Source organism: Pollachius pollachius (assembly GCF_949987615.1).
Source record: "Pollachius pollachius genome assembly, chromosome: 2".
Classification (NCBI taxonomy): domain Eukaryota; kingdom Metazoa; phylum Chordata; class Actinopteri; order Gadiformes; family Gadidae; genus Pollachius; species Pollachius pollachius.
In genome coordinates, this window is record NC_136935.1 from 40,359,793 (window position 1) to 40,385,583 (window position 25,791).

Sequence of the window (25,791 nt, forward strand, 5' to 3'; positions counted from 1 at the left end):
CACGCACCCACACCCTTTGCCCCATGGACACAGAGCCAGGCAACCTTTGTGTCGCAGAGAGAAACCAAAAAGACCATCACGCTGACATATGCCCTGCTTCTGCGCTCCGTGGTGCGGCCAAGCTGTTCCTGGCCGGCCCTCTCAGATGGCGTGTGGGTGTGTGTGCCTGTGCATGCAGCTATGCATGTGTGTGTGGCTGTGTCCGCATGAGAGAGGTAAAAAAAAATAAATAAGAAATTTGTTTAAAAAAAAACTTTCCAACCCTACATCCTCATTAGGGCTCTGCGTACCGCTGTTAGCGTACTCGAGTAGATTGCATTAATTTTTAATCCACACTTAATATGCTTTGAATAAAATGCTTAGTACCGCCGGTGACATTTATTGCTTGTGTCTAATAAGGAGCAGGGGACGGACCCGAGAGGTGGCGGCCATGCAGTGGAATGGATCAATTGTGTGTGTGTGTGTGTGTGTGTGTGTTGGGAGGGGGGTTGATTATGGGTTGGGAGATGAGGTGTGAGTGTGTGAGTGTGTGAGTGTGTGTGGGGGGAGAGTTAGAAACGGTAGTGTAATCAGGACCCAGGGGAGAACAACACAGCCCCGCCATGAGCGCAGTACTGTGTCCGTCTACTACTGAGGCGTTCTGGGAAAAGTACTGTAGCCTTGCTATGTGTGTGTGTGTGTGTGTGTGTGTGTGTGTGCGTGTGTGTTTGTGTATACGTGGGGCGGCATCCTTCTAGTTGGGTAATTACATAGACAGTTTTCCCAGGGAGACTAATCATGGTAGTAATCTCTTTAAAGGAAGCGTAATCCAGTCTATTCACCCTTATTCACTTACTGTGGGTGCATGCGCGCACACACACAAATTAATACACACACACACACACACACAAACACTCATGCTCTCACTCACGCACACACGTCTTTACATAGCGAAATGCCATTGGTTAAAATAATAAGAATAACGACATTAATGAGGGCCTCATGGGGGCGTTTCCTTACCTGTGTGTAGAGACATGTGTCTGGAGAGGGTCTGCTGTCGGCCAAACACCTTGCCACACACAGGACAGGGGAAGAGCTGCTCGTTGAGACCCCACTGGGCAATGCCGTTCCCTGGCTCCCCCACACACTTCTCAGAGTCTGGAACACACACAGACACACACATAGTAAGGTGTGGCACTCTATACGATCAGACACTGTTGTGCGACATGCAGATGCAGAAAGGTTGTGCTTAAATAACTAATAATAGATAAATAATACATTTTGTACTATAAATTATCCATAGTAGAATTTCTTCGAAGCAGTAATGAAAAGTGTAAGGTCTTCAAATATAAATTCTGGCAAAGAAATGTCCTTTTTCACCCAAAATATTAGACCACTTTATCTTTTGCGACGACAATAAGCTCAGAGTCCTTCTGTGAAGGATGTGCATTTGTCCGTGCTAATTAACCGGCCCGCTAGGCTATGCGGCGCTAGGCCCTGGCCTTCAACCTATTGTGTTTAGCACTGTGCCAGAGTAGAGCCGGGAGCTGGAGGAAGATCTTTTTTTTTTTTATGAAAACAGACAAGAAGGTTGAGGAAAGAACTATCCATTCAGAGCATGGATGGACCAAGAATGAACCTGCAGATAAAAGGGATGTTCCATTTACAAAAGTGAGCCTGGCAAAACCCAAAGAACAGCTTCCGTCTGTATTGAGTCAGCTTCAGACAGCATTTCATGTTGGAAAAAAAACATGGTAAAAACACTGAGTTAAATGGGGTCTGATCGATCCTGCTTTGATCTCACAGATTGGGTAATGCATGTCTAGCTGCTAACAATCACCGGTGCTTTAACATAGCATTGAACCATGGTACCCTTCGTCACCCCAATCGAATGTAAAACATCAATCTTGGTGAACTTGTACAATACAAATACACTTGGATGGAACTTGGACGGGTTTCTTGAATGCATACGGCGCTGTTTACCCACTCATTATTTTGCAGCATAATAGCTCGGCAACAATAACGTGGCCTCGCTCCACCGTTTCACAAAGACGTGTACCTCAAAACAGACATTTTCTTTGGTGGTGGGTATTGGAAGAGATTTAATAAGTGAGTAATGGCAAAGTTGCAACCGTTTCAATCGAAACAAAAACAAGAACTATTGCTTTATAATAGGTAAGAACAAAGCCCTTTATTTACAATAGATGGCGGGTGTTTTTAACCAAAGCTTTCCTTGCGGACTACCGTAAATGGTGGGTGGACTGCTTTCGTCAACAACAAAGACAAAAACAGGAGTCGACTGAAAGAGAATATTGTAGGAGGGTGAAAATCCATGACACATTCATGACGTCTTTTATTCAATTTTGACAAACAAGATTTCTGGCATCAGTTAGCCACCCAGTCAACCCAAAACTCATCCTTTCCGATTGACTGTTTGCCATATGCGCTAAGTTGTGATCCGAACATATGGTCTGAACTTATCCCCCTTAATAAGAATCTATCCTTTATTAGCTGTACTCCTCACTCTGCATAAGGATATTGACACATCATCAAATTAAATGTTAACAACGCGGTATTAAAAGGTGTAACTATAGCACCGACTTGGACTTGGACTAGTTAAGGTACGACCATGCTGCGGCTGGTGTATACATGGCTGCCAGGCAGGCGGTCGGTGTCAAAAACTAGAATAAAATGCGCTAATAAAGCAAACCCTGGCCTAGCCCGAGCCCTCCTTCAAGGCAATCTCCTGTACAGCCCAACGGCCCATCGGATGGACCCTTTCCTATCCATCCTTGACATATGCCAGCAGGTCCCACTAAAACCGCTACTCACACCTACCTGCTCTAGGCCCACTGTACACGCGTGCGTGCGTGCGTGTGTGTGTCTGGGATTGTGTGTGTCTGGCTGCACAGGCTGTCCAGGAGGAGAAGCCCCGTCCTACTTAAGGGGGCTGGCGGCTCAGCCTGAGCACATAACAGCATTAGCTGTCCCGAGTCAGAGGTGAGACCGGGGCACCGCTTGGTCACTCAAACCGGGCCAGGAGGGGAAGGCCCCGGGTCCGCGGTCCTAAGACCCTCGGCCCGCCACTCGGATAATTAAGCCAATTAGGAGGCAGTGTCTGCCTTGAAGTGGTTAATAGCTTAATTAGTGTTATTAGAGCAAGGGAGAGAGAGGGAGCCATAGACAGGGAGCTAACCCCAATGCCGGCGTTAGCTTAGAGCAGGAACGCCTGAAGCCTCATTGTCGCCGACAAACAAACGCACGGGCACACACAGACTTGATCTGATGCGTTGCATCATAACACACGGTACTTGAGGGAGAAGCATACTTCAGCGTCGAGTAGACACCAGAGATGGCCGGAGGGTTTCTATGGAGTTTACACAGTTTGAAGTTCTGTCATTGGGATTCAGGCACAAAGTCATGTCATCTGGTGAGCTCTACATCGTGCAGACAATGTTGACGTTGTACAAATGAGTCAATCTTTGATCTGCGCCTTGTTGTTCTCGCCATTGCGAAATGTAGCGGGAGAGACTAAGTAAGTCGAAGGCCTATAATACAATTCATATCCTAACTACTTTGTGAAGAGAAACTCTTGGTGCTTGTTCATTAGGGAAATAAGTACTGGAGTCAGCCATGAAGTTGAAGAGAAGTATGGGTTTTGCTGTGAAACTCACGACTCATGTACCGGAGTCGTAGAGCGTCCAGAGGTTAGCAAACAACGAGAGGAGTTCACCCAAGACAGATGGTTTAACACGCACAACAAAAAATACAGATGCAGCAAAAAAGTGGGTATTTTTCTTTTCAATGATGAGAGGCTGAGGCCAGCAAGCGAGTGTGACAACAGGGAAAAGAAGAGAAATCCCATGAAAACGACAAAAGCAACAGATGTAGAAATGCTCACAATGGGTAGAGCATGGGAAATGTACACTGGAAAGAAAGAGGGGAGAGAGATAAAGAAGAGAAAGAAAAAGAATAGATGTATTTAGAGAACAGAAGGAGAGAGAGACAGAAGGAGCGAGGGACAGGCAAAGAAAGCGAGAAGGAGAGTCAGAAGAAAAAGACAGAAAGAGCAAGAAGAGAAGAGAGGAGAGACAGAGCGAGAAGTAGAGAGGGGAGCTAGAAGGATAAAGACACAGGGAGAGAGAGGGACATACACAGAGAGAGAAGGAGATACACAGAGAGACAAGAAGAGAGAGAAAGAGAGAGGGACAGACAGAGAAGGAGAGAGACCGAAGAGAGACTGAGAAGGAGAGAGAGTGAGAGAGAGAGAGAGAGACAAGAACCGAGAGAGAGATAGAGAAAGAGAGCGAGAGAGAGTTGATCAGCAGTACCTACACAGGGGAGGAAGAGGGTGGTGGATGGGGAGGGCGGTGGTGTGATGGGTGAATTAACTTTCAGGGCACCCTTGACACCCAGGAGCCAATCAGGTTTTCATTAACTGGCAGAGGCGAGGGCATGGCTGGCACCACCTAATTAACCCCTGGCTCTCCTGGTGCCAGAGGAACGCACAGGGAAGGCCTTGGGTGCCAGTAAACGGAGGAAGGGGTGCCCAGGGCAGGGGCCTTAAGGTGGGTGGGTGGGTGGGGGGGGGGGAGTAGCCTTGGCGCTCCCTCCACCTCGGAGAGTAGGCCGACTGGTGAGGCTAATTGCTGGGGATGTGTTGAAGGGTGGAGGAAAAGCCCATGTCTCTAGCTGAATACCAACACGGTAGTAGACCACCACGTCGGCCGCTGACTGTATGCACAACCCTGAGTTCTTGGCATCACGTCATTCAGCAGGCAGCTTATCCAAAGCCGCGGACAGTGAAGCCGTGCCTGAAAGAGCAGGTGGGTATGTCCATGTGATGACATTGTGGAAAAAAAAAATCACAACAACCTCTCTTATGGAAGCTAAACACCATAAACTGCTATCGTATCCTAACTGTCCTGTCCCTTTAAGGACCTAGAGCGTTGTATACAGTATACCATAAAGGATGTACGGGCCGGGATGATTAAGAGCGCAGACATCTTTAGGCAGCCGAGAGATGCAACATAATGCACGGCCATGCCGTCCCTGCCTCCGCTCAACAGTTGCAGACATCAGATGCCAGGATGCTCCACACTGTGTTGAATCAGTGAAATCAGTGTGATAATCAGCGTGATATTTTGCATGCCAGTGTGTGTTTGTGTCAGCGAGCGCGCGTGTACCGGTGCGTGTGCATAGGTGTATGTATGTGTGCATGCATAGGCTTGTGTGTGTGTGTGTGTGTGTGTGTGTGTGTGTGTGTCTCTCACCGTGGAAGGCGGTCCTGGCGGAGGAGCTGGCCTCGGCGGGGGAGGAGGTCTTGGAGCGCGAGTTAAAGGGTGATTGTCTGAAGCGTTCGTCCAGGAAGGGACTGAGCACACGACACACGTCCATGAATTAGTGCCCACCATTTTGTCATTTTGTCATTAGACGCCAACGGCATTACACACAAAATGAATACCAATGAAAGGGAATATTTTTAGGTACTAAATCTAAATTTGACTGAAAAATGTGTGGCTTTCTGTGTAGTTTTTCTCTCACCTGTTTAGTCCCATGTTACTGTCTTTACTGTGGTCGTTGGCTTTACTGACTTTTTCTGTGGGGTAGAGGAAGGGGGGGGGGGCGTGGAGAAAGAAATGATTATGATGAGTTATATACAATTATTAAAGAATATCTTTATTTTTAACTGGACGACCTTATATAGCCATAAAAAAAAACAAGGCATTGAAATCAACCAGCTAAGGTCAAAATAAAATAAATAAAACAAATTAAAATAAACCCAGAAAACCCCCCCCCGCCTTAAATCTGGACACCTCAGCGATTGGCTTAGGGAGCTGTCACTCGGATAGCCAGATAGAACCCGGCCCATATGTGCTCCAGTTCCTGGAAGGCGGCCTCTGTGAGGTCCCTGTCTCCCAGGCTGGGCCGGTGTCTAGGCTCAGGGTTCACCGGAGCTGTGCTACGCCGGCCCCCACTCATGCAGCACCCTGGGTGGGCATCGCTCCGTAGCATGCTGGCCTCCTCTGACCTCCCCATCCAACACACACCCTCACCCCCGCCCCCCCCCTCCCAGACCCTCGCCACCACAAACCTCGCCCCTCACACAAAGCTGCCCCCACCTCCCACCACTCTCAAGATGCCCCATTCCGTCACAACACTTCCCACCAAGGACGTAGGTCTATTTCCGCGTTGCCATGGCGATGCCGCACAGGGAGAAATGTAAAGGCGGCGGACGGGTGGGAGGGAGAGAGGGGGAGAGGGACTGGGTGGAAGGAGCGTGTGCAGCCAAGTGTGCTTTAGCAAGCATGTATGGAGACGAGGGGAGGGGGGGAGAGAATTAGAGAGAGGGGGAGGGGAGAGGGTGGTGGCGGGAGGGTTTAGTCAGTGCCCACTGTGCCACCCATGGGGCTTGCTCTGTGTGTGTGTGTGTGTGTGTGTGTGTGTGTGTGTGTGTGTGTGTGTGTGTGTGTGTGTGCAAAGGCATGTATGGCAGATAGACTGTAATTCGATGTCCATGTTTTGACTTATGATCTTGAATGCAACTCTTTATTTGCCAAACACTGAAAATGAGACACAGCAGGAGAGGCAGACAGAGAGATTTATATGGTCCCGATCTCGCATATTATACTCAATATTATACTCAATGCAATGGAACCTGGAAGAGCTGTGCCTGTAAGCCTGTCTCCACCCCCCCCCCCCTTCCCCCAAACACACACACACCCACGCACACACAGCAACACACACATTCCCCCAGGGTGCAATAGGTGCACCTACAAAATCCTCTGTCTTCATCCAGGAATACAAACAAAGTCTGCAGCCTCAATGTCACATTCATGGCCAAGTGGGGACCGTGGCGGAGCAGAGCCCACAGGCTCGCATGTCATATATCCTGCGCCTCACCTCAGATCCTCCACAGCAACCCAATGGAAACATGTAGGTTTTATCGTCAAGACGCGCCAACAGTCCAAGGTTGGCAATGACATGCCACAGGAAAAATGAGGGCCGTCTCTGTGTGTGTGTACTTGTATGTGTGTGCGTGTGTGTCGCCGTGTGAGTGTGTTGTGTTTGACTGTGTGTGTGTGTGTACCCCTGTGAGTGTGTGTGTGTTGTGGTTGACTGTTTGTGTGTGTGTGTGTGTGTGTGTGTGGTGCACTTGCACTGTAAGTGTATTATGATTGTTTTAGGTCCAGAGGGAGCATACCTGACAACTTGAAGAGCAGTTCAGATGCCATTTTCACCGATATGTCTTGCGAGAAGAGGTCTTTCTGGGGGCGGGGCAGTGCTTCAGGCAGACTGGCCATTGGCTCCCTCTTCTCGTTCGCCCCCATAGCGCCAAAGGCCAGCAGGTGAGATTGGGGAGGAGCCAGGTCTGTAGGCACGGGGTCCACCTCCATAGGCTCCGCCTTCACCGACACCTTTTGATACTGAGAGTCCTTGTTGTTCTCTGGAATACAGGGAGAGGCAATAGGGCATGGAGACTCAATCAATCCTAATATGTAAAATTAATATAAAACATACAGATTAAACTGACACATTATTTCAAAAACATAAAACATTAGATGGACCAAAATGAACACCAGCCAACTTATGACTTCACAACCAGTTGTCTATTCTCAATAAGGTAGAGATCATAATAAGATAAGGCTTAATTAATTAAACCCGGAAGGGGGATTCAGGTATCACGGTAGCAAAAGAACCGTGCAAATCTAAAAAGTGAAGATTACAAAGAGTGAGAAAAGAAGAACCGAAGAAAGTGTAATCCATAAATAACACCAAACCAAAATGCAGCCATGAATGATAAAAGCCAAAGTATCCCATTGTTGTGTTCCTTAGAGCGTACAGGTCCGTGGAACATGTGCGCCTTGATTACACTGTTGTAATGCAATCAGGAACACTGAAACCTGGAAGCATAGCCAGTCAACATCAGCGCGGTTCTCAGATGTGCTTATCGTGTAGAAATACTGGGTTAATTGCTTTTCTCAAAGCAGCGGAGAGTTCATGAAACCTGGGGAATTTTCTACCTTAGCATTCATATGACCCCCCCCCCCCCCCCACTGCCCCAATTACTTGCTTATCCATATAAAAAAACAGCAGTGTAAAACATGGGCAATTGAACCTTTTCGAACATCAAACCTTTTTTTTTTCTTTATAGACACCGTTCATTCAAAACCAAGGCCTCCTCTAACGGCAAGCTGAAACCGTAAAATATTCTACACACACAGTCATTGTGGGGGGGCGGGCTCTAAGCAGGATAAACACATACACACTTCCAAAATAAGCGTGCGTTGTGAGGACCGGACACACAGGCACCTTTTTGACACCACATGATCAACAGAAATAACTGACACGGAAATCAAAATGGCACCTCCCCCCTCCCCCCCTTCGTTTTGCGTGGATATGAGTTAGAGGTGCGATGTCCAAGGAGGAGCGTCATCGGCTGACGAGCAGGAGGTGGAGGGAGGAATCAACAGGCTCTCCTGAGGCTTTGCCAACACGGTTACTTATGGGTGGCTAGATTTGGCAGGAGATAGGGCACAGTGACAGGTGAGGAGTGCAGACGTAAAGGGGGCGGAGAGACAGGCCGGGAGGGTGGAGGAAGATGGAGAGATGGAGTGAGAGAGAAAGACCAGTGGAAGAAGGAGGGGGAGGGAGGGGGGCTGGGAGGGGAGGGAGGGAGAGTGGGGGAGGCTGGAAGATGGAGAAAGGGAGGGAGACAGAGGATGAGGGAGGGTGAACGAGCGAGGGAAGGAGAGCGAGGGAAGGAGAGCGAGGGAAGGAGAGGGAGAGATGGGAGGGATATAAAGAGAAAGGGGGTGAGACGAGGGAAGGCGGGAGAATGAGGGCGAGAGATGAGGCACTGACCCTATACTGACCCTTACTCTTTGAATAAGCTCCTCCTTCCTCTATGGACAGGCGCTACGGTAACGCACCATGAGGCTGCAGCACGACCTACATCCTGAGCATGGCAGCATGGACTATGTGTATCACAGGGGTGCGCATTTAGATTCGGTGTGTGAGCTGCAAAAGTGTGTGTTTCTGCCTTCCTTGGCAAAACCAGCAGCAGGCAGAACCAGGCGCATAGGGATGGCAGTGTGTGTGTGTGTGTGTGTTGTAGATGTGAATGTTATTTGTAAGTGTGTGCATGTACATGTGTTGTTTACGTGTCCTTTTATTGTGTGTGCGTGTGCGGTATTTGCATATGGGTTGTGTTTGTGCGTGTGTGTGTGTGTGTGGCACCTGCGTGTGTCTGTGTGTGCGTGTGAGTGGGGGATGGGGGGTACACACTAACAACCGTCAGAGTGTTAATCCTTTAATCAGGTGGCCAGAGTTTGGCTGTGAGCGTCCTCACAGGGAGAGAGGGGTGCGAGGGAGGGCGGGGCGGATGGAAAGAAGAGAGGGAGGGAGGGGGGGAGGGAGGGAGGGAGGGAGGGAGGGTGGTGGGGGGAGTAGGGGGCAGCTAGAGGGCAGGGTCAGCCAGGGGACACTCTGTCTCTATCATGCTCCTGTCACTGGCTTACTGTGCCTAATGTCAGCAATGGGGTCAGTGTGTGTGTGTGTGTGCGTGTTTGCACGCATGCATGCATCAAGCATCCTTCAAAAAACACACACACACGCGCATGCAAACACACACGCGCACACACTATTCCTTCGGACTGAGTTTCTATGTTCCCGAGTGGAGACACATAAACAAGGCAGAACACACAAACACGTAAAATTGTATCCAGGCAGACCAATGTCTTCAGGTCGTAAGGTTATGGCCTGGCTCAAAAGCCTTAGCTGTGCTGCTGTAATGTGGGCCATGAAAGGATTGCTTAGTTTTATACTTCCTGTAAGGCTTCTTGTTGTTGTGGTGGTGGTGGTAGTGTTTCCTATCAGAACACCCATGTGGAAATAGTCTCTGCCTTTTTCTCTGCTTTATCTTTGATACTTTCATTCTCCATGGTTTTAGCTACAGTGTATACAGGATGCCCTTCTGCGTGTGTGTGTGTGTGTGTATGTGTGTGAGTGTGTTTTGCCTAGCTATTGCATTATGTAAGGTTTAGACTCTTTTCCAAATGATCAGAATGTGCCTGCAGATACTGCTGTCAATATCAAGTTATGTTCGCTAGAAACCTCCAGGTAAAAGGTTCAATAATATATAAAAACTTATTCCATAATTTATCATAAATGCCTGACGTGGATTTCCTCCAAAAAATGAACTGGTACTGAGTCAAGGCTTAGTCGAGGCATGCCAGGAAGGTAAATTCACATTTGCTTTACATCACCCTCTCCTATAGCAAATGGTCCAATACTTGCACAACAGCTTTTTATCAGTTGTGCTTTGACAACTTGACCATAATAATAATTAATATAACGTGAAAATAATTAAGACATTTTACTGAAGGGGTTGAACGGTATATCAATTAAACCCATATCCATAAGAAAGTGTTGTTTGGTGTTGGTATTGGTGGCTCACGGAGGCTTGTGATAAGGGATTATCCAATTATTTCATGCGGCCTGAATGAAATGATTGGATGGCTCACCTGTCCGTCTACTTACCTAACCAGCTACCTCTGCCCTTGAACGTATTGGGCAAGACCAGGGTCCCAACACTGGCCAGACCAATTGCTAAAGCTAGCGAGCTAGTCAAGTGTTCTGGGGTAGTGGCTTTGGAGGCAGGCCTCAAGGGAGGGGTACTATTTAAAAACTAGCTTACTGGCTGGTTTCTCCAAATTGACTACCCTACCTTTAGACAATGGCCACAGTAAGGCACCTGTTTGTCCAGTCAGGGGTGGTATGTATTGGGCTTCATTCGGGCTAATCCAATGTGTTTTGACCAAAAAAAGATAGAAATACAGGGATCGTCTGAGAGAGTCGTTCAAATCATAACTGTAAAAAACACGGGGCGAGGTTGGGTCGGGGAAGCGTGGACAACTGCACTCTGCATAACCTCATCCCTCCAACGTTTCACTTTTACAAACCTCTCCTGAAGAGAAGCGAAGGTGACTGGGGTTTGTGGGCTGCTCTGTTTTTACTGATCAACTATGACCTTGGGTGTCTGCACGAATCAGCCCGGACATAAAAGGCCTACTGTGTCTGTGTAAGCGCGTGTGAGTTGTAAGTGCGTGTGTTTGTATAAAAAGCGTGTGGCGGTTGACAAAGAAAACGCTGCGCATCACCTCAAGTGAAATGAGCAAAAAGACGACATGCCACAGTGCCATTACGGATTCAAAGCAGGCACATCTGTCTTATTGTCGTGAGTAGATGAGTGGCAGACGGGAGGAGGGGTAAACATGGAGGACAGAGGGAGGGAGACATAAAAAAGATCAACAAAAAAGGGAGGGAGAAGAAAGGAAAAATGCCAGCAAAAAAAATACTCAGGGGACAGGCTCAAGGGAAGGGACCAAAACAGAGAGAGGGAGAAAGAGAGAGAGAACAAGAGGGAGAGAAAGAGAGAGAGAGAGAGAGAGAGAGAGAGAGAGAGAGAGAGAGAGAGAGCTGAACGCTTTGTCATTTAGGCTCCATCTCGCCTGCTTCCTCCAGCTTCTTCTGTACCTTTCTCTCTAACCCCCTCCCTCCCACTCTCTCTCTCCCCCTCCCTCTTTGTCCAAATGTTCTGCATCCCTGTTCCCCGCCCCCCCCCCCCCCCCCCCCCCCCCCCCAAGCCCCCCCTCTCCGCTCTTTCTCTCTCTCACCCTCCCTCTAACTCTCTCGCCCTCCCCTCCGCTGCACCCTCGCCGACCTGCTCAGACTTGGGGGAGGTGAAGAGTTCATGCGCTTCAAAGGCTGCAGTGCAGAGCTCGGCGTGTCATGCGGGAGAGACCACGGCTGCAGCCCCCCAGCCTGCCTGCTGCTGCCCCGCTCCGCAGGCAGGCTGGGGCGGGCGCTGCTGCTGCTTCACTTGTTCCTACAGCCGGCTAGCTTTAAATAGCCCAGCTTCCTAGCGGAACGCTCACTCACACACACAAACACACACACACACACACACACACACAAATACACCCACAACAACAACAACAACGCGATTGATCAGGGGGTTGGGATGAGGGGGGTTGGTCGTGGGGGGTGGGGGGGGGCAACTGACCACCAGGGCTGACTAACAACACCGTGTCCAAAGGATAGTCTCTGGTACCGGCCACATCCTCCAAACCCACCTCTACATATAAACATACGCAAACACACACACAGCCTTCCTGTGGGTTTGGAGAAACGGTTGATAGGGTGATTGAAAAGCAGAAGCTAATCCGTCGTGGTGCAATTCGTCTGAAGGCAAATGAAAGGCGAATGAAACCCTCATCGACAATAAATAATACTATTGAATATACATTTGATACGTTGCCACAATTACACAACAGTAACACATCCATCACTGAAGGGGCAGAAAATGGCAGAAAAGGGGAACATCCCGGAAGCAGACACAAATAGCAGCACGCTAGAGGAAGCAACTCTGCGTGTCTGTGAAATTAGACCTGTAGGGAATATGAGAGAGAGAGAGGGGGGAGCGCGAGAGAGAGAGAGAGAGAGAGAGAGAGAGAGAGAGAGAGAGAGAGAGAGTGTGTAAGACGGGACATTGGGAGAGAGAAGGCGAGAGAGAGCGGGAGGAGAGAGACTCACTGGGAGAGAGAGTGTAAGATGGAGTCCGGCGGTGCTGGAGTTAGGGCGGGTCGCTGAGCGGGCACACAGTGGAGGCAGCGTGGAGAGGCCATTGACAGAGCTCCGAGGCGCTTCAGATAATGAGGTATGCGCCCGCGATGACAGCATCAGGAGTTAAAATGGTGCACTGGGCACCCCTACTGCCGTGGGCCTTTTTTTTTTGTTGCATCCACTGAAATGCAGATGACCTTACACTGACGCACCGTCATTATGTTCACACCTACCTACCTACCCGCTACCTGCGGGAATCATCCTCTCACCACCTGGCTTTCATGCGTTGTTCATGTATGCAACCCGTATGTGTGCGCGCTCCCGATACGACCGCTCCCGCTCCGTTGTTCTTCATCACATGAGGGACCCCTGAAGCAAAGATTAGTTAGCCGAGCGGCGGTTTGCTGGACAAAGCAAAAAGGCTCCCAGTGAAACGCTCCGGGGCGACGGCGTTGCCGTGCTCGTGATGGTGTCGGGGGTGTCATAGTGGGTGGCGGTGGCGGCATTATCCCCGGCTTAAAAGACCGAGATCCTGGCCGGTGCAACGTGAGATTTCTTGCACCTCGAGCGAGAGCCCGGCTGCATGGTGTGTGGGTGGGTGGCACGGCTGTTACCCACACGCAGCCAGCATGGCGGGGCACAAGCAAAGGCCACCACAACCCCCCAAACCCAACCCAACCCCCCCCCTACACCACCCAGCCCCAGCCATCCCTCTCGTCGTCCTGTGACGCCATGTAGTCCTTTGCCCTGCTACACCGGTGCCCATCTGCTGGTGCGAGTTAGCTGCTGGCGCCAGGGAGGGTTTAGCGGGGCGTAATTAGCCCCAAGACACCACCGGGAGACCGGTGGGGAGGAGGGGGCGCTTAAACAGATGTGGGGGGAGGTGGGGGGGGGAGGATTGACGCGAGCAGCGACATCATCGCTACGCTGCGTTTGATAAAGGGGGAGGGAGAGAGAGAGAGAGCGGACGGGAGATGGGGAGAGAGGTGACCGAGGTGGGGGTTGAGGGGGGGGGGGGGGAGGGAGGGAACAGAAGTGACCTAGTTAAAGGGGATGATGCAACCCGTGTTTCGGCACAATGGGTAGCGATCATAACAGGACCGCCAGCTCGTGCTCACCGTCCGGCCGGGGCAGAGGGCGAAATCGCAAAAATTCAATTAGGCTTCGCCTCAACTAACGGCGCCATTCACCCAGGACGAGGAAATAAGTCATCATTGAATAAGCTAACGGCACCGTTTCCCTGCGCAAAGACAGTGGTCTGCTTATCTCTGGAACACTCTTGTCCCCCCTGCCCCCCCCCCTTTGGTTCTCCGTTGCCGTGGTTCTGCGGTGACCTATAGCGGGGGGTCAGGGGAGGGCTCGAGGGCGCCGAGCCCTTGAACCTCACAACCGTCTTCACACATCGCCGCTACACGGCAACAACCTTTCCCCGAGTCTGCTTGTCCTGTCCTCCTCACACACACCCGCACACGCACGCAGAAACGCACGCACGCACGCACGCGCACACACACACACACACACACACACACACACACACACACACACACACACACACACACACACACAACACACACTATCACTATCTCCCTCTCTCTCCCACCCTCCCCCTCCGTCAGGGTCATCTAAGGGTCTAGACTCTTGTCAAGGCTGTCACTCCAGACAGCCCTCTTCATCTACCGCCCCCGCCTGTTGCCATGGCGATGGACCGGCACTGTACTCCTGGAGGACTGCGTGTGAGGGGGCAGAGAGGGAGAGAGAGAGAGAGAGAGAGAGCGAGAGAGAGAGAGAGAGAGAGAGAGCGGAACGGCGGGGCCGAACGAGCCAACAAACACACTGCAGCATCTCTCGCCTAACCCGGGTCAGCGCCTGGCGACATCAGGGGTGTAGGAGGTGGGGGGGGGGGGGGGTTGGTAACCACTGCCTGGGTAACACAACACAACACAGCTGCAGTAACGCCTGACGCAGGAAGTGGTCATTACAGGAAGGAAGGAGAGGAGAGCTTTGGGAGACGTCGAGGGGAGAAGGAGAGGGAGACGGCTGTAAGGAGATGTGGTGTGATCAAACAAAGAACAATGGGAGGGCAGACACACATGTGCATGCACTCACACAGACACACAACACACACAGACACAGACACACACAAGCGATGGCCAATTGGTTATTTTTGCCATCTCAATCTCTTACGAGGACAAATATATATCCGCCTTAAACACATACACACACACACACAAACACACAAATACACAATGACCAACGTTATGTTTTGCCATTTCAATCGCTTACACGTACAAATATCCTTATAGATACACACACAATGACAATATAGGGCTATTTTCCAACAATCGTCTCAATGCTAATACGCACAAAGAACTATCTTTCTTAAACACACACACACACACACACACACAAACACACACATACACTCACTCAAACGCCACTACCAAGACCATATTTTCTGTGACAGGCGCATACTAATAAATGGACAATCACACACACACACACACACACACACACACACACACACACACACACACACACACACACACACACACACACACACACACACACACACACACACACACACACACACACAGAGGCTGGAATGTGTGCCCTGGGGGGCACGGCACGGCTCGGCACACGTGTAGTGCTGCAGCCGCCACCGGCAGCATGAGTCACAGTGAACACCAGGCGACCCTGGGAGAACAATGGCAGCGGGTGCGCGAGGTGCCTGTCTAGCGTGCTCGTTCACATGGGCGGAGGGAGTGGCCACGGCAACCAGGGAGAGTGGGGGGGGGGGGGGGGGGGTTGTTGCAGCCGCACAGACGGCGTCCTACTGCGTTGTCCTCACCATCCGCCATTCCACTCACGTTCTGGACACCGCTGCAACGCACGCTCTCTGGTGCACGCATATGTGCATTACGTCTGGGTTCATTACATTACGTCTCGGCGGAACGTTTGTGAATGCAGATTAGCAGCGTGTTGCCGTCCAGGCGGCGGAGATGACATGGATCTCCTTTGAGTGTGCACGTGTGAAAAGTGTGCGTCGGGGAAGGATAATGTCTGTAATTTTGTTTGCTCCCGTGTTTCCTGTTCTGATGCTACGTCCCTCTCTCCCTGGCAGCTTACTCTATCTGTACATAATGATGACACACTCGAGCAAATGAGGCTCTCGATGAGATGGGAAACGCACCACAGTGGCCCACAATGGACAAACACCTGTCGGCAACAACACTTGAACCGGACCTGCCGGGCGCACAGTGTGTGTGTGTGCTTTTTTTCAGCCCTTCATTAGCGATGATGATGACACACAGTGTTTGCGCCAGTTCAAAGAGTACTATTCAAGAGCGACTGGGTTGTCGGTGGAAAAACCAGTGTGCCAAAAATTTGCCCTGCAACGAAACTAACGAAAATAAGCATGATTTTGATTTAAAAAAATGTAATGCGCAAATTTTGATATTCCTCTCTGTGATAGGGTTAAAATACTTTAGTTTAGGGCAGGTTTTAGGATGATCTCACACCGTGACACAGGGCTACGCTGGGTTTAATTGGAGGTGCGTTGGGCCATACAGAGAGAGAGAGTGAGAGCGCGTGCGATCGATTTGTTGTGCTTTAGCGAAGGGACATCACAGGAGGAAAAAAACAAACAAGCAAACCTACAACAACAACAAAAAACCAGAGGGCTACTCCTTGTTCCTACCGCCCAAACTGTCTTCAGACGCCAGCAAGGGGAAAACCGTGGACGGACAGGAGGATAGAAAGAAAATGGAGGGTCAAGACAGGAGTGACCTCTATACTGCCGATGGAAGACAAAAAAACAGCTTTATGGCCAATCTGAGGCAGAGAGCGCAGGGGAACAACAGTATTTCACCCGATGAGCCTTCCACAGCCAACCTAAGTGAAGCTCTCAATTTGAGCTTTCTAAAAAGATGGGCCACAGGAAAAAAGGGGAAAACAACAGAATCCTTTTATGATGGCCAGAAAGCTGACCTCTGACCTGCCGCTGTGTTGCTATTGGTTGATCTGAGACACCCAGAGCTCCACACCAACAGCACAATAAAGATCAGTGGAACGGTTCACCACCGGATCCTAAATTACTTCTGACAACATCGCACTCGAGACGTATGTTTCTCACCTTCAGTATGTTCATGGACATGGGTTGATGTATTTAAAAAATTAAATATTTTCGTAAATATTTGAGAGCTTATTTTCCGTATATATACACAATCATTTAGTATTATTCATTGTCTTTCACCGGTACGGTCATGAAATATCGACTTTGATCGTCTCAAATCAATTATGACCGAAGATGTATGCTGTAAATTGATGTCAAGAGAATTTAAATGTCAGAAGGAAAGGTTTGAAACCATAACCAAATGATCATATTCCCCTTTTAAACACCGCCATGATGACTGTTGAGAATGGTATTTAATTCAGCATATTGTGATATACCAATATTACATTAAATATTCACATTAAGAAACTTAGAATATACAATATTTGTATAAGGAAGACAGGCAATCTCAATAACATACATATTCATGTCATCCAGGGCATGAATATGTTTTTCCTTTCTGGATTGTTACATATTTTATATGAAACAATATATTATTTCTCATTTTCAACTAACAAACAAAACAAACAAATCAGTCACTCGCACCTGATAGCTTCATCAACAACTCGGAGGCCACTTTGATGCTGATGTCCTGGTTCAGCAGGTTGCTCTTTGCCATGGGGCTTCCCTCCCGCGGCTTCAGGGACCCGGCTGGGCGATCGGCCACTCCCCCCCCTACGGCTGCCTTGGGACCCTCCTGGCAGAGGACGGAGAGGGGGAAGCCTGGCTGAGCGTGACCCTGGGAGAGGGAGGCTGGCCTGGGGCTTAAGACCTCCTCCGACCGGGGCTCCACCTTCAGGTGGAACGGGGACTTCAGAGCCTCTCTCTGATTGGCAGCTGTAACAGGAAGTGGGGAAGAACGTGAGGTTAGCGTGCGGCTTGAGAGGGAGGAAGCTGCACATAGAAAGGGAATGCAAAAGAGAGAGACACAGTCAAAGAGGGAACTGTGAACAAGAGATAAGATGCGTGACTAGATATGTGTAAAGAAAAAAGTGGAATTAGTTTTGAAGGTTTATTAGGTTTAGGGTTTATTTGGATTTCAAGCCGGAGACGATTGTTGGCCTCTGTAATCGTCCCGGCCGGCAACAGAGGCCATGACATTAAGTAGCTTAAGATACAATCAGCTACTTCCTGTTAGAGCCGCAACTGAAGTAAGGAGGAGAAAAACTAAAAGTTCACGGTGCTCTGTTCCATCTAATGAATGGTCTGAAGAAAGAATATAATCCCCAATGAAAGGTCATATGGCAGCCATTCTTAAGAAATGTCTAGAATTGAATAGTCGAACATGCTTCGTGTTTATGTCCACTGTGAACATATGTGTATTTATATATTTTTTAGAATAAAAAAAAACAATTCAGAGATATGTATCAAACATGAACGCAGTGACAATGTAATTCATCTAGTGGTGTCAATGTAAAGCACAGATTTCCGTTTTTTCAATTTTTCACACAATTGTCACTGATTCTGTTTTGCGAAATAGCGACAACAATAAGTATCCTCCATTTTCATACACAAATGTGCAGGCCAATATGGAGACCAAAGTAAAAAGGTAGTCCTGGTTTCTTGTCTTGACTGTCCTCAAGCCGTTGGACGTAACAGACCCGAGTTCAGACCCACTGAGAGCCAGCACAGATGGTGAGACCTCCTGAGTGTCCTCCTCCACGTCTGTAGGGCATCTCTCCCTCGCTCTCTCTCTTTCTTTCTGTCACTGTCTGGATCTCTCACTTCTCCTGTTTCTCTTTATTGCTCTGCATTTGTTTACCACTCTGGTCTTTCTCCATGTCTATTTCTCTGCACCTCTGTACCCTTCTGTATGTATTTTCCTCTCCCCTGTCTTACCCCATCCCTATATTTATATCTGTCACTGTACCACAAGCCAATTTTTGGTTCCTCTAAGTCTCACTTCCCTCTCCATTAGACCTGAGACAAATGTCGGCAGTGTGTTGACGCTTGAATGATGAGCTAACTTAGCATAGCATAGCATATCTGCAGTGTAAGGACCTGTGAAACCATAGCTTAGCATGTCTGCAGTGGCAGGACTTGTGAAACCACAGCTTAGCATGTCTGCAGTGGCAGGACTTGTGAAACCTTAGCTTAGCATGTCTGCAGTGGCAGGACTTGTGAAACCTTAGCTTAGCATGTCTGCAGTGTGAGGGCTTGTGAAACCTTAGCTTAGCATGTCTGCAGTGTGAGGGCTTGTGAAACCTTAGCTTAGCATGTCTGCAGTGGCAGGACTTGTGAAACCTTAGCTTAGCATGTCTGCAGTGGCAGGAGTTGTGAAACCACAGCTTAGCATGTCTGCAGTGGCAGGACTTGTGAAACCTTAGCTTAGCATGTCTGCAGTGGCAGGACTTGTGAAACCTTAGCTTAGCATGTCTGCAGTGTGAGGGCTTGTGAAACCTTAGCTTAGCATGTCTGCAGTGTGAGGGCTTGTGAAACCTTAGCTTAGCATGTCTGCAGTGGCAGGACTTGTGAAACCTTAGCTTAGCATGTCTGCAGTGTGAGGGCTTGTGAAACCTTAGCTTAGCATGTCTGCAGTGTGAGGGCTTGTGAGCGGAAGGGGCATGCGGTCACGAGTGGCCTGCGTCTCGGCCCCAAAGTCATCACTGGGGGAAACTGGGCCACATTTAATCTGCCTTGGATGAATAATTAATAATTAAGACACGGAGCGACTTCCGATAGGCACCGAGAAAATAGACCGCGCCGCCAGTGTCTCTCTTTGTGTCTCTGTGACACTTCAAAGTTCCTCCCAAGTTGTTATATCAATGCTCATTTTACATAATTTTTTTAATAATACAATAATCTCTGACGGTCTAATAGAATCACATCTAGCACTTACAAATATTAAGAACAGAACAGAAGGAAGTGGAACGCCATAGGACTATTAGGCAGGAGAAGATTTCAGATTTTTTGTATTATATGATATTCTATCATATGGAATTATTTTCCATACACAGCACCATATATACTGATATACTATACCTACTTGAAGGTATGATGTGGTTTCACCTATATAAATCACATAAATCATAGCTCTAATAGTGAATGGCATTCTATACTAATATTAGCCTAATATCCAATGCCAGACAAATACTAAATGGGAGTGCATAACTATAGATTATTCCTATTCTTAAAATGCTTTTTCGGTGGGGTAAAATCAATCAGAGCCTGTGACTTGCACTCAGTCAATTTCTGCCAAGTACCCTAAATACATACTGCTGCAAGGGCAAACCCCAAAAAAGCTTTAATATTCCATCTGTCTTCTGCTAACGTCCACACACACTCAAATCTTTACACAAATCTTCACACCCACACCCACACACACACACACACACACATGCACACACACACACACACACACACACACACACAGAAGGAAGCTATGCCATCAGTCTTGGGCCGGCCGGTGTCCGGATCCCGCGCGGCCCCCCGCAGAGCGGTGGTCCTCTGCTCACCCTGCCATCTCCACCTAACATCTCCGACCACCGTGGGCCCCATGCCCTCTGCCCGCATCATCAATTTGTGCCGGCCCCGGCAGCACTGATTAATGATGATCCACGCCGCGGGGGCGGGGGAGACCACGGGAACACACCAGATCAGAGGGGGAGAGGGGACAGGTGCTCGTATCCCCCACCACCTCTGTGATGCCCAGGCAGAGGCGAGCGCCCCCGCCCCCGCCTTGTCTGTGGCATGCAAGCCAGGGCTCTGGTTCAAATGGTGACTGGGGGGGTGACTGGGGGAGGGCGCGGGGGTTTGGTGTTGGGGAGACGGGTGGCAGGGGGGCTGGGGGCAGTGACCTTCAAGTTTGGGGGCAGCGGTGTGGGGTCGCATGTGGCACCAGCTGGAAATGTCACGCCGTCAGATGTCAGCGGGCGGACTAAGTATAACCTGGTCAGCACCTGGAAGGACGTCCTCTAATTAGAAGCATGTTCGGCCATGTTGGATCAGACAGGGACAGCGCACACGGCCGCTGCCTTACACACACACACACACACGGGCGCGATTAAACCTACGCAGTTACCAACACAAGAACACATTTACAGTAGAAGCAGATTGACTGCTGCCGCGCACACACACCCACACACACACGCACGCACGCAAAAACACACACACACACGCACACACACACACACACAAACACACGACCGACACTTCTCAGCAAAAGCAAACTTTTGTACTATACCTTCTAATAATCACGTAAACTGAATACTTGCACATTGTCACCTCTCTCCCCCCATTGTGGCCCCACTACAACAAATAGAACCCAGGCAACTTGCCCCCGCTCACAAAGTCACTCCACTCCATGACCTTTTGGCTGGTCACTATAAATAGTGGGTGTGCATACGGTTCTGCTGCTGAGAATCTATGTTACAGAGCGCTGAATTATTTAGTAGCATAATCAAAAAGGTTTTTAGGTTTTCTTTCCCCAGGCAAAATCTACCTGATAATGACAACAAAAAAAAGCAAGACGACGGAAAATGATTCAGCATGTATTTGTAGTGCTTACACTACAGCTTCAGCCTGACAACAATTCCCAGAATGCCTTAGTGTGCAGGTGACTTTGATAATTTGGTCAGAGCGACACCGAATCTAGCAGAGTGAAATAGCTCTCTCTCGCTGGATGACTGGACAACCCAGTGTGCTCTGATCTCTTCCCTTTGGCGTGTACGATTATACAGCAGTGCTTCCTGTGTAGACCACTGTAGGACCGGTTCTGGCCCATGTCAGACGATCGCTATCAGCTTGTCTCCATGTTATCACACTCCATTGACACCTGGTCTTTCTGCTGCTCTTTTCTTCCCTCTCGCTCCCATTTCTTTCCTTCTCTGACTCTTTCTCGCTCACTCTATCTATCTCTATAGCTCGATTTCTTCCCTTCTCTATCCCTCTCCCTCCCTCTCTCTCACACTCCTGCCCGCTTCTCACCTTCTCTTTCTTCCCCCCCTCCCTCTCTCTACCTCTCCCCCCTGTCCCTCTCTCCCCTCTTCCTCTCGGTCTGTTCCTCCGTCTCCAGCTTTCCCTACTTCCTTCTCTCCATCTCTGTCCCTCCCTCCCTCTTATCTCCCGTATCTCCCCCCTCCCTCCCTGGTCCTTCTCTCTGGCCGCTGCTTGTCCACCCCGCCTCACCTCCTGCTCTGCGGCCAGGGTTGCCGTCAAATAACTTCATTAGCTCCCCACCTCTGTCACACCGGCCCACACCCCCTCTAACGACTGCCTGCTGCTTTCTCTCCAGGCAGAGACATATCAAATAAATACAGAGAGGGATGGGGAGAGGGGGGAGAGAGGGCGAGGGGCAAGGAGGGGGAGTTATAAGTATGGGAGAGAATGTATGTGAGAGCGGGAGAAATAGAGAGTACAGGAGAGATAGAGGGGCAGCACTGTCGAGGGAGAGAGAGAGTACAGGAGAGATAGGGGGGGTAGTATGGTCGAGAGAGAGAGATAAGAGGACAGGAGAGATAGAGGGGCAGTATGTGTCAGGGAGAGAGAGAACAGGAGAGCTAGAGGGGCAGAATGGTCGAGGGAGAGATAGAGAGTACATGAAAGATAGAAGGGGAGTATCTGTGAAGGAGAGTATAGGACAGAGAGAGAGAGAAAATGGGAGAGCGAGAGAGAGACAGAGAGAGAAAAAGAGAGAGAGAGAGAGAGAGAGAGAGAGAGAGAGAGAGAGAGAGAGAGAGAGAGAGAGAGAGAGAGAAAGAGAGAGAGCCAGAGAGAGAGATACTAGCAGCGCAGTGTGAGCAGCAACAATAGCTGACAGTGTGTGAGACAGTGGACAGTGATACTGATGGCTGCAGTGGGGATGTATGGAGCAGAGGTCACACACAAGAAGAGCCCTGCTTTGTCTCCTCACACAGAGATGAACGGTCAGGGGGATGCACATTAATACCACATCTACAACGCCGGGTGTCAGCCAACATACAGTCTACAGAGAACACGGAACAACTGTCAACTGGTTCAAACTAGCTAATATATGACTAGAAGGACTTAAGATAGGACTTAAGATTCTACAAATGTAAAATAGTACATTTTGTTTATTTCTGGATCAAATATTGATTAAGCGTCTACAACATTAAGTGTTGTTCGACACCTGAGAGCAGATACATATTTGGATCTGGGCCTCTTAATTTACATTGATTAATGCCACTTGATAAATAGAACAGCCTTTTTGGTATCTGCCTCATATTTAACTATTTTCTGAAAAACATTAAAGCACCACGACCAATGGACAAAACAACAACCTTGCAGTCATAATGTCGGGCCTATAGCAGGAGGCTGGACGAGAACAGTGAGTTCCCTAGGATTCAGGTCATTAGCTCCGGGTTTGATCCTGAGGTGTTTTAGAGAGACCGGCTGGCTGTAGGGGATTGAGCCATAGCGCTCTGTACAAGGCCCATCGGGGATGGCGGCGACACAGGCCCCTGCTTTTAAACTCCAGAGCCATGTTGTCACAGTAACCAGAAGGACGTTGCTTTGGTCAACAAATCCAATGACACATTAGGCTGAAGTGAGCTTGTTTTGTTTTTTTCCCTAACGTTTGAACTTAGTCCCCTTTGAGGTGCCTTTCACTTTTGGAGTGGCGGTTTAGGTTAGCTTCGCTTAACGGGTCAAACCCTCGTCGCTAAGGCTGCAGACAGAAAACACCTTGGGATTCTCCCGGTTAAAAACACTATAAACAATAAACAGAGTACTAGGCTGATACATTCATACTGATGCAAAAGTAAGGTGGTTGTTCTCTCGACTGTTTGATAGTTTGGTTTGGTTTCCCGCTGCAGATTTTGGCTGCCTATTCACATTGAACTCTGTTCAGCGGAGTTGATCCGGAACGGGACCTCTCTGCAGCTGTGCATGGGGCTGTGATGCATTTCCATGGTGTTCCCCTAGTATAAACATTGTATAGAATGAACGTATGCTCAGGGAGATGATGTTTATATCAGGTAAGTAAGTGATTACTTTAACATGGCTGATGCTGATATGCTTGGGTCTGCGCTGCTGAATAATATGGGTATAATTTGTAACTTTTCAGAAATAAGAAGCTATGCCCATGTTTGCACTTGAGACTGCAAAGGTGCAGGATTGTACAACAAGCCTATATTCTGAAGCCAACGTTTTCTAGGCATGCATGGTCCTCTGTAGCTCAACTGGTCGAGCATGGCAGAAACACTGGCAGGGTTAAGGGTTCATTTCCCATTTGAGTCACCCATGCTAAGAATGAATGCATTATTCACAGTATTGCACAACACATGTCTTGCATACGGTGGAGGATTTTTACAATAATTATAAACTACAACTATAACTACAATAACTATGCATAATAATAATACATTCCCAATGGTCGCCGTGGGCAGCTATCGAAGGCTTATTAGTAAGCAATACCACGAATAAACACGAGTAAACACTATACTACACGGATTCGCAGCGGAAGCCATTGAAACATCACAACAAGACAGCCCTTCCCAAGGCAACGAGACGATAAAAACACGACTCTGGGAGCCCGACAAACAGACATGACACCTCCGGAAACACCCCAGGATGCCAATTATTCACACCCAAGCGGGGTCACAACAAGGTCAGGCCAGTGTCACCAAGGCAGGGGCGAGATGGTGGTAGTGTTGGTGGGGCCGTGTTTGGAGACCATTGTGCCCATCACTGTTATTATCTCCCCCCTGTCCATTGGGTGCAGGGGTAGGGGCTGTGCATTTTAAGTGCCCCGGTGGCTTTCTTCTCTGAATCACAATGTGGATCACATTTGAGCAAGCTGACGTTTGTGTCAGTGGGCAAGGACAGGAATCAAAGTGGAATACAGGGCAGGACAGCTCCCCGGCCCCCAGTCTGCAGAAATGATATGCTTATTATGTCAGGGGGTTCAGGGGTGAGGAGGAAATCGCTCTTGTTGCTTTAGAATGCATCTCCACGAGCAACTCGAGTGACCACTCGTGATCGGTTCTCACTCCCCCCGCTCTATATGCAAATAAAGACATACATCGTTTCTGTTTGAGAAGACCTAATGCGTTGTTGTTTTTAACCGGCGAGAGGCCGCAATGCACTTCCAATGTGCCTGGTCTGTGAGAAAGGGGAGGGAGAAATCACAACATTGCGGACTGAGTGTGTTCCCTCGATGCTTGACACACTTTGACACCACATCTCTTTGGGTATTACCAAGTGTCCAAAAGCAGCGAACAAACCAACGGTATTCGGTTTAATGAATTTTCACATTCATGCTGAAAGAGTGTGACCATATGAGAATCAGAAGACTTTCAAAAGTGGTCTCAGCGATCAGATCTCAATGGGTCCTCAATGCGTACTGGGTGTGCTCACACCTGTTCTAAGAGCTGTCCACTTGTGATTCAAACATCAAAGACACATGTCAATGGCAGGTGTGAACAGGGCCTTTTGTTGGTTTGTTGGTCATTTTCTTTTCTGGCTCTTGTTTCTGTCGGTTTTCCTCGACCAGAGTTTACACCCTGCAGCTTCTCGTCCCACCCTTTAACAATGTGTCCTGCTATGCCTGCACATGCACACGCACACACGCACACACGCACACAGACACACACACACACACACACACACACACACACACACACACACACACACACACACACACACAGGGTTCTTGTGGGATTGAGGCACGGGACATTGGTGTAAAAAGCAGGAGGGATGAGCTGCCCGTGTGCACACTCTATCCTGGCTGGCAGGGAGGTCAAAGGAAATGGAGCCTGGAGGTCCCAGGAGAAACTTCTTCACCTTTACTCGGTCCGTCTCTTCCATGCCGTTGCTCACCGCCTTTCAGAGACAAGTCCCTTTTTTATCCAACACTATGTGTTCTCGCTTTTTTTAAAACACCAAACCCATCTTGCCATCAAAAGGTATACATGTATTACCCTTGGTCATTGTGACTAATTTTAGTGTATCAGACTCACACTCATATTGTCTTTCCAGATGAGGGAGAGGGGAAAAGAAGAACCCTTGCCCACTCGACCTGAGCGATTGGCTTGACTAAGACGCCGGTCTGCTTGACACTGGGCTGACATTGTGAGCAGCCCCTTTGGATCCCATGGGAGTTTGCCTCAGCCTGA

At 49.1% G+C, this 25,791-nt stretch overlaps 1 protein-coding gene across 1 annotated transcript in view; it reads right to left on the bottom strand.

Annotated features, from left to right (window-relative positions):
* znf827 (zinc finger protein 827) overlaps positions 1 to 25,791 on the bottom strand; it is a 64,499-nt gene that overhangs the window by 14,534 nt on the left and 24,174 nt on the right. The window contains exons 5-9 of the mRNA XM_079729830.1: positions 17,264 to 17,554; positions 7,184 to 7,426; positions 5,524 to 5,578; positions 5,253 to 5,353; positions 1,000 to 1,137 (exon numbers count right to left, since the gene is read on the bottom strand). Coding sequence (XP_079585956.1) covers positions 1,000 to 1,137; positions 5,253 to 5,353; positions 5,524 to 5,578; positions 7,184 to 7,426; positions 17,264 to 17,554 — 828 coding nt within the window. The remainder of the gene's footprint in view (positions 1 to 999; positions 1,138 to 5,252; positions 5,354 to 5,523; positions 5,579 to 7,183; positions 7,427 to 17,263; positions 17,555 to 25,791) is intronic.